The following is a 9,548-nucleotide window of genomic DNA, read 5'->3' on the forward strand; positions in this document are numbered from 1 at the left end:
GAAGGGCTCGATTATTAAAAGTATTCGATATTCCGTTCGCGACGTATTATTGAATTCTAGATACCCCGTAGAATACGAGCACACGATGAATAAGAATAAAGCAACCCTTTTTAGTTTTATTTTTTCTTTTTTCAATTTTACAATCGCGTGTCCTGTCCTTTGCATCGTTATCGTTGAGCCTCGCTTGACCCGTGTTTCAATATTGCATTCGTTCGTTGTGTTTTGAAGACAACGAAGTCGGTTCATATATATATATATCAGGAAATGTTTTCTTTAGCAATCAAACGGATGATCATGCACGGTCGTGTTCTTTCCTCGGAGCCAAAAGGGCCTAAGGCGGATCGACGGAACGAGCCGTCGTAAAGGCGGGCTTGGTAACGACTATGCAAATTTCATTTGGCCCAGCCCAATTCTTCACACACGAAAGATTAAGACATTAGAGCAGCGAGAAGAGGAGGAGAGCACGTACTAAACCGTGAGGAGAAGTGAATATATAGGCGAAGGAGGAGACGAAGGAGGAAGCAGAAGAGAAGCTTTCGCCATGAGCCTCGGAACACCGACATACTTCCGCCGTCTGGATTATCTTCGTGTCTTCAACTATGCATCGCTTTCGCATGTAAACCTAAAACGATGGAGCCTTGAAATTTTACACGGAACTTTGCTCGTTACCCCCGATAACGCATCGTTCTGATAACCGCAACAGTTGTTTAAGTCTGCTAGTTTTCATTCAATAACCATGTACGTATCGTACTGCATCGTGTGTTAATTAATCAGTTAACATTGAACAATGATTTATTTAAAGAAAATATACGACAGAATTAATTATTTCTTGTTTCTATAATAATCGCATTAGACACCGAGGAAACATCTCTAATAAGAACACCAGTGACCTGATTAATTCTGGAAAAAAATGCCTCTTAGTACCAAAGCGTTTCATCTTCAATATTTCTTTGTACCTTTACCAGGCTCCTTGACGAACCATTCTCTTTAGCTTCTGACGGCACATCAGAATAGAAAAACCGTAACGAACGGTAACAAAAAATGAACGAGCCTACGAAATACTTTTCCAGGAAAAACTGCTAAAGATGAATAAAAGTCGGGATCGGTAATTACATCGCCCAAATAGAGCCATTCGTACGACGACGAATTTCAATCTGAATCAAAGACCGATACAGATATTTCAACGGTAAGGTATTTTATTTTGAACGCGAAATGAGATGTTATTTAAAGAGGAAGTAATTAGTTAGTCCTTCCAATAGAACGACCGCGGCACGTAGAACGCACCATAGAATCCGTACTTTTCTATTTCTTTGCCAACCCGCATTCCGTATAAAAGCTTTCGGCCAAAGAATTTCACGGCTCTTGTTTCTGCCCGGCGAATGAATCTGTGGAGGATTTCGCGTCCGCCGGAACAACGGGAGAAAATGCATCGTAGGTTATGCCTCCCATCTCGAGGTCCAACCTCCTACCGTCACGATGGGAATTCCTATTCTTCGTGTTCGGCGGTCCGGAATTTTCCGGCAGCAAGGATCGACATAGCCCTGCAACTTCTTCCCTCGCGCCCCCTGCTTTTGCCGGGCGAGAGTGTAATTTTAAGTTTGATACCAGTCGCGATAGCCCTAGTGCGTTCCCTTTTTCGAATGTAATAAAGCTAGCGGGAAGTAGGTAAGAAGGAGAGAAAATGCATCGTTGCAGCGAAATAAGGTGATGCAACCCAGTGTCCTTTACTTCCCTCGGCAACTACCCTCTTCTTCTTGCCCCCGATCGAGACAAAGCCGTAGGTATTACCTTATTTCCCCAGTGCCTTGCTCCCTTCTATCGTACAAATCCTTCTTAGAAGGGTGTTCGCACTCACACACGTACACACGCGTGCCGGCTACAATCTGCCATGGTATTCCTTAGCCGTTCGCATTCTCGCCCTCTCTATCTTGTTTATACCGAAACAATACGCGTGCTCGTTATTCTAATGGACTCTATGCCTGACGAAAAATCATCTTTTTCTTCGACCATGCTTACTATTCGTCGGAAGTAAACCGAGTGGGGGATCCTTAGAATCCACTGGACCTCGATCTGGTCAGTTATTAGACTGGGAAAGAAAATGCATCCCCTCGAGAAAAGGGATATCAGTAAAAAAATTCTTTGAATTTTAGAAGTTTACAAAGTTAAGGAAAAATTTTTATTTCTGTTAATTTTGAGAAGTCCAAACCCAGCCTCGTTTCTATCCAGCTAATCCGATGTTCATTGTTTTGACAAATATAAATTTTGCCATATTCTCAGGTTGAAAGTTGATGAAAGGAGACGTCGGTTGGTTAACAACAAAATTGTTAGTGATTAAATCGCGGTGAAGACGTCGGCCGGTATTATTTTCGGGACAACGAGGTACCGTTGCAAAGAGGATTTCGTACGGATTAAAAACAACAATTCCTCTATTGTCAATTCGAACACCAAATTGTCCCGAATCCTAGCAATTTTCAATGGGCCAGAGGGCGATGCGTTCACCGGATCGATCTGCACGGTGTAGGAGAGACAGAAACGATGCGATTGTAGAGAGGCCTGTGGCAAAAAAAAAGTGGGATAACATACGGCCGTGTATGCAGACGAAGAGACGAACGTACGAACGAACGAACGAACGAACGAACGGACGAACGGACAGACAGCCCTCGTGAACCTCGTGTCGAGAGAGGAGAGAGATTGCGGGAAGGCTGGCAACGGGGTTGGTTGCCATTGTAATGGCGTGTGCCATGGTCCCCATGTGCCAACCACCCCAACAGCTGAGCCCTTTGCTACACTGCTGTTAAATACGCTGAAACGAGCAAACCGCTCGCGAGAGTTAAACTCGTAGTTATCGCTCGCATCGACATATACATGTACAGGGTGTTCCGCGGTATTTTTTTTTTTAACTAAGCGCAAAAATATTTTTGGTAAATAAAAATAAAAAAAGAAATTTTTGAAATTAAATTTACATAGTGTGGAAGTTTCATTCCTTGTTTAGACACTATCCAATATTTATTTGCTAATTTATGAAGCAATAATTAAGATTAATTAATTATATATTATGATATGAAAATATTAATCATTAATTTATGAGAATATAAAAGATTTCAGAAAAATATTTAACCACTTACATTACGTAATTAAAAAAATTTTCGATAGATTTTCTTATTTTTATTAATAGAATGAATCTCTATGCTTTGACAGGAAATACCTGGGACACCCTGTACATAGGTACATATACGTATACGTGCGAATCGATGGACGCGTTCTCTTTAAATCCACTCTACTGCACAAACGCTTGCAATTGAAAGGAAATGATTTCATTTGATTCTATTCTGCGGCCAGCCCCGATATCAAGATTTATATTTTAATACATTTAATTGAACGACAAAATGATATACGTTTGTCGCTTAAATTATGCCCCAACGGTCGCGGCACGATTTTACCGTTGCTCGTTGCATCTCGATACCGTTTTGATTGTGAATTGTAGCATTCAGTTGAATCGTGTTTCGAACCTAGTCATCGTTTCATGGAAACGTTTAAGACCACTTCACGTTGGACGTGAAAAAATAACAACAATTCTACTTTCGCAGTGAATGAAGTGAAATTTTAAACTTGCAAAACTCATATCATCGTAGAATGTATATTTTGACTGAGGTAGATTTATCAGAGATTAAATCATCAGCATCTCCTCATTAAAGGAGATGCAAAGATTCGTCTCTTTGCTAATTAGTAGCGATAGGAAGAACATTTTTCTCTATCATATGAATTGCATTTAAATTGAAAATTTGAATACCTAATCATCATTCGAGGGTTAATGGGTCACCGCGTCGCTAACAACCATATACCACCAAGAAGACAACAAAGTAGGAAAGAATACCAAGAAGCGTCCTCGAATACCAAGGACGGAAAGTTTAGGAAAGTATCGTAACTAGCAGGTAATTAAGTAAGGATGCCGAAGTGGCAGCCAATGGAGCGACCGGTGAAATAAAGGGAATGCAAAGCGAGTTCCCGTGAACGGGGAACCGGGACGGTAGTTTTCTATTTACGCTGAATTGTAACTCAATCTGTAGGGCAAAACAAATTGGTCGAGTGCCGGCAGGCGGAAAGAGGATCGCCGTATCTGCTGGTCGTGGGAAAGAAAAGAGTAAGGTGACGTTGAGGCAACGGGTGGATGGGTGGTGTGGATGTACCATGATCCAGCCGGTCGATGGTAGCCAAGAGAGTTGAAGAGGAGGATGTATTAGCATTCGCAACAAGCTTCTGCTACCTTCTGTGACCGACGAATGAAAGTGAAGGAAAAAGAAGGGACGATAAGAAGATAATAGCCGAAAGAAGGATGGAAAAGGCGGCGAGGACAAGGACCGCGTAGGAAAGAGAGGAAAAGTTTGGCTGAAAACCGTGACAAGGGATGGGCGGATGAAGGTGGAACAGGGACGGGTTCGAGGGGGAGAGCTGCACAGCTCGAGGAATCAAAATATAATTACACGAAGACAGGCCGTAACACGGAGACAGAATCGCGGAGAAATAGACGGGTCTCATTAAAATTGGAGAGCTGTTTCGAAACTACAAGACTGCCGTGTCGGTTGCAGCCTCGTCGCCGTTGAGCACTACCTTTCCTAACTCGACCTCTTGCCACGCCCTCCCTCCGTTCCTCTGTGTCCTGCAACCTCCTACACGGTTCTCAACGAAAAACTTCACAGAAGGTTACAGGCACAACGTATTGAAAGAGAGCGTGGCGGATGTAAAATAAAGGAACCTCGGTGTTGAATGAAGCATCGCGGCTTTCAGATGTGCATTTTAATGAACCCACCATCCTAGGACCGGCGAGGTTGTATAACGACTTTTCTAAGTAGCTAAAGCCAATCATTATTATTTCCTTTATCTTTCATTCAACGAGATCACACTATAGTTTTCGGTTGATGGACGGATAAAAGCGTCAGTGAACGCGCTATTTGACTTGGCGAATGTCAATGCAAACAAATACATTTCGTCGGTTGTTGGCAAAGTGAGCCCCGATTGTTTCAACGAACACACCGGTTCGAATCCACGCGCCCTTGTTTACTGGAAAGCTTGAAATTACAGGTGCCGCGGCGGGCGCGATTGCCGAAAATCGTTTCGTAATGGCTTTGTAGCCGTTTCACGTGTCCGTGGACAAAGCTTTTCTTTTCGGTACACACACATACCCACACCCCCGTCCGATAATGAACATATTTTCAAAAGCGTCGCGGTACAAATATCTTTATGTTCGCGCGGTCGTTAATCGCGAAATACGTAATCCGATTTAAACGCGGCTAATTACGATAACCCAAATAGATAGCGAGCCGCGCCGGGATAATCCAGCAAAAACGATGGAATGACAGATAACGATTTAAAAATTAAAGCACTCGGCTAAGCATGGTGTACCGTTTCCCGTACACGCGGCGGATTCTAAACTTAATAGGCATGACAGCGACACGCATCAAACGTATAATCTCATCCGAAACATGCATATGCATACGCCTTTGATACAAACACGGTAGAGGCAACAAAATATCGTCGATACGACCAGGTGTACCGGTGAAACGTAGTAAAGTTGGAAGCGGGAATAATTCGAAAGATTAATGAGCTATTTCCTGGCAAAAAACTCGAACGGCCATTCGTCAACCATAAATTTCGCACGGCTGCGAAAATAAAAATCTACCCTATCCAACGGCCAGCCCGCGCTTCTGTACAGCTTATCGGCCGGATATTTATTGTAAAACAGCCGCATTCCTGACTACGGTCAGGCGAACGGTTTTGCCTGCAAATTAAATAAGCGAAATCCTTCGAAGGACATCGTTTACTATCTAAAAGTTAAGAGGGGAGGCTAAGAAGAAATTATTTTAAAACTGAAAATACAAGAATATCATTTTGGGCTTAATGATGATGCCCAATTTGATAATGATGTGCAATTATTCATATATGTGATACACAAAAGCAATGTTCTCATTTTCATCCTTTTCTTCGGTACATGGCCAATAAATCCAACCTTGACATTCTAAACACTTAACCCAACCCTTTGCGGATTCCTAAGACAGAAAGCACATGCAGATTGATCACTGTCTTCCTTTGAAGAATCTTTGTTCCTTTTTTGATAAAAGATAGATTTCTTGTTTGAAAATGACCTCGTCTTACCTCAATTATAATATTAACCTTTAGACGGCGGACCATGGAGAGAGCCCTAATTTTAATTTAATTTTGTATTTCATATTATTTCCATTTCCTAAATTTAACTCCGTTATTCAAGAGTTAATACTTTGAACATTTTCTTATATTTCATAGTTTTCAAGAAAGTAGCAGCATTCCTATACATAAAATAAACGCTAACCCCCCCCCGCTTTGCTTCGAAACCTCATCTTTACGAATCGACACTTGCAAGACGGTTATCGATCGAGAATCAAAAGGATACCGGTATTTCCTGCGGAAAACTAGTTTCATAATAACGTAGCGATCGTCGAAGCCGAAATTCCGAATAAAATCGTTCAAGGAGCTCGAGGCTTCTCGGCTGATGCACAATTCATGAAGACAATCCGAGCAGCTCTCCGAGCGTTGTCTCATTTTTCCAAATGCCTTTATAAAATCCCAACCGAGGCGAAGTACCGCGTCACCAGGAGCTCTTCTCTCGGCTCCAGCTTTTGTCCCTTCCATATACAGTGTGTATACATATATATATATATATACATATATATTTCTTTTTCGTTTATACGAAAATATCGCATAACCGACCCCGTCGTAATTCGAGCAGCAGGGATCGAGTGGTGGCATTAGATCCTACCTCTTCTCGCTAGGAGAAGAGGCTACACGACCGGTGACCGGTGACGTCAGTGTTAAAGTCCCCGTTTCCGGGACAAGTTTCCGTTACGGAAACGGCACGAAACGTTGGTGAAACGTTTGTCCTATTGTATCAGGTTTGCCGGCGTCTGGTGCATCGCGATGTTCGAGGGAAGAAGAGATTGGTCGAGGCCGTTCGGTGAGAAGGAGAGGTTAGCAAGGGTGGATAGGGAGGCTTACGGCCGGCCAACAAAGGCCGTCGATCGTCGACGTCGGCTCATCCTCTCGGCGATCGACGTGAATGCCCGCGAAATTTATTGTTTCACCGGCTTAGCCCGCTCTTCTCTATGCCCCTTTGCCGCGTTTCTCTCTCCGCCCCCCCCTTTTTTTCCTCCCTTCCCTCCTTTTTAACCCTACCGCGATCTTTCTCGCACTCGAAACGTTTCTCTGTTCCCGCCCACAGTTGCCGCGCCATACACCACGTCGTGAGACAAAAGAATAAATCCTGATTAATCTCTCAGTCGCGTTTCGAAAGCTACCACGCCGACGATACGATATATAATGCGCCGTCGTCCGGCCCTACAATGCAAAGGGTGCTCGTTGCGATACACATCGCTTCTGTACACCTTGCTACCAACCTAGCCCCCCCCCCTTCTCCCTCCCCAACGTTCATGGACGCAGGTTTCCACTTGTTATCGCGGCAAAATGCTTCGTTCACACTTATCTTGGTTAAACTTACAGAAATGGCATAGTTTGTCCAGGTTATCTACCCTCCACGTGGCTCTTTTACACGGTTGCATTGATAATTTTCATTTTGCATTTAATATTATATGTCGCGCTTGTGTCACGCTTCAGATTTTAGTCAGAATATTTCTTAATATTTCAAATGGGAAAAAGTATTTCAATATTTACCAAGTAAACTACGTGCCTATCTTAAAAGTTCATCGACGAAAGATTCCTCAAATTAAATACAATTACTAGATCTCACTCACCCTTGTGCATGCCCGTGTACTTATCCTTGAGCACGGTGAACTCATAGATTTTCCCAAACTCCTCGAACATCGGTCTCAACGCCTCTTCCTCGAGGTGTCTCGGTATTTGTCCAACAAACAGTTTGATGGCGCCGTCTCCGTCGTTGGAGGACGGCGGTGACGACACTGGTATCAACATTTCTCTGCTTTCCGTTCGCGTTCGACTGCGCGTTGGTACTCGTGTACCCAGCTCTATCCACGTGTTTTCGGCTAAAACGGTCTGCCGATTACTTATCGGCTCTCGCATAAACCACGACCGCGAACAAAGTCAGCGGGCAGTTGACACGTTAGGTGGGGTGATCCGGTGGGGTAGGGTCGCGAAGGTACTCGTTAACTGTCGTCAGCGAGGGTAACCGGCTGGTTTCGGGTCTCGCAGGTGGCGAGAGCGTGAAACGGAGGCGTTATTTGCCGAAAGCAGAGTCGCCGACGAACGAACGGTGCGGTACAGATAGAGGGTGTGGGTCGGTTGGAACGGGCAAAGGGAGAAAGAGGAGGAGCAGGAGGTCCGGTTTTAATCAGGAGCTCGATAAAAAATACACGATAGCGTAATCTTCGTTGGAACGGAAAACAGAGCGACGCGGGAAGGGCGGCAGGAGCGAAGGGAAGGAAGGAGCAAGATAGGAAGATGGTGGAGAGGGTGGGAAGTGGCTAATGCGGCTCGTGCACGGGAAAGCGAATACTTAACGAGAAAGAGGGTGAAATAAAGGAAGCCGGTGGAAAGAGGGAACCGACGATGCCGCTCGCACGCAACGATTAATGGCTTTCGAAGCGCATTAAGAGAGGCCTTTAGAAAAATATCTGCTGCCCGAGTAAATTGAGCGCACGCTGCCGAGTCGAGCCGGGCCGAGCCGAACCGAACCGTTCTGCTTCCTCTCCCTGATCCACGTGGATTTAATGTCCGTCCGATTGATCTACAGATTACGCGATCTACCTCCACTCGCGCCGATTACACGATTACTATACCTCGCCGTTTCAAAAGTACCTACCAATATGAGATTCTTATCGATTCGAGCTAACTTAATCGATAAACACGTACTAAGCGATGCCTGTGGCCGCGTGTGCACGAACACCAGTTGCTCGGATAGTTCGTAGATAATCTGAATAGAGAACGTCGGATATAGTTGAAGAATTCGTTCAGATTTATCAACAACACACTTAGAAGCAACGGAAGGGGATACAGCGAACACTTAAATGCCGATCACGATACTGCACTTTCACCAGACAAATACCACCTTGAATCGGGGTAAACACGAATGGTAATTGGTCAATTATTTACACGATATATTGCACTAATTTCATCGTACACAGTGTGCTTGAGAAGAATGTTCGATATTGAATTTTTCTTTGGCACGATGTTTCTAATGGTAATATCGGGATACAGATACTTATTTAATAGAATTAATAACTAAACGATCACAAGTACAGCACGTTCACGATCACGAGAGAACAGAACTACGACACAGCTCACGAGACACTAGACAACACTGGTGGTTAAACGACCCCCGGCTTGATCCTCACCACGCGCCCTGACGCCATCGTCCACCGGGAAATTACACGCACCCTTCCCCTCCTACGTAACCAACCCTACGACGTCACCCCATCTCAATATATAAGGGGTGCACTTCCCCTGTCGAGCCTTTGCCGGGCACGAGGGCGTCTTTGCACCCTCTTATTAGCCTGCCCAACTTCGTAACAACCTCTATATACGCCATCCATTTCCATGGATCGGCC

General features: G+C 44.3%; 1 protein-coding gene across 8 annotated transcripts in view; it reads right to left on the reverse strand.

The window, feature by feature from the left end:
• The window catches only part of bru3 (CUGBP Elav-like family member bruno 3), a 590,175-nt gene extending 580,889 nt beyond the window's left edge, over positions 1-9,286 (reverse strand). For 3 of the 8 annotated variants that reach the window (XM_076691009.1, XM_034323653.2, XM_034323650.2), the window contains exon 1: positions 7,779-9,283. In XM_076691009.1, coding sequence (XP_076547124.1) covers positions 7,779-8,064 — 286 coding nt within the window. In that variant the 5' untranslated portion in view covers positions 8,065-9,283. Of the gene's footprint in view, positions 1-7,778 lie in introns of all 8 variants that reach the window. The other 5 variants (XM_034323656.2, XM_034323651.2, XM_034323654.2 and 2 more) reach the window with 4 other exon arrangements.
• Between the last annotated feature and the right edge of the window lie 262 nt (positions 9,287-9,548).

This window comes from Osmia lignaria, chromosome 11 (assembly GCF_051020975.1).
Source record: "Osmia lignaria lignaria isolate PbOS001 chromosome 11, iyOsmLign1, whole genome shotgun sequence".
Taxonomy (NCBI): Eukaryota; Metazoa; Arthropoda; class Insecta; order Hymenoptera; family Megachilidae; genus Osmia; species Osmia lignaria.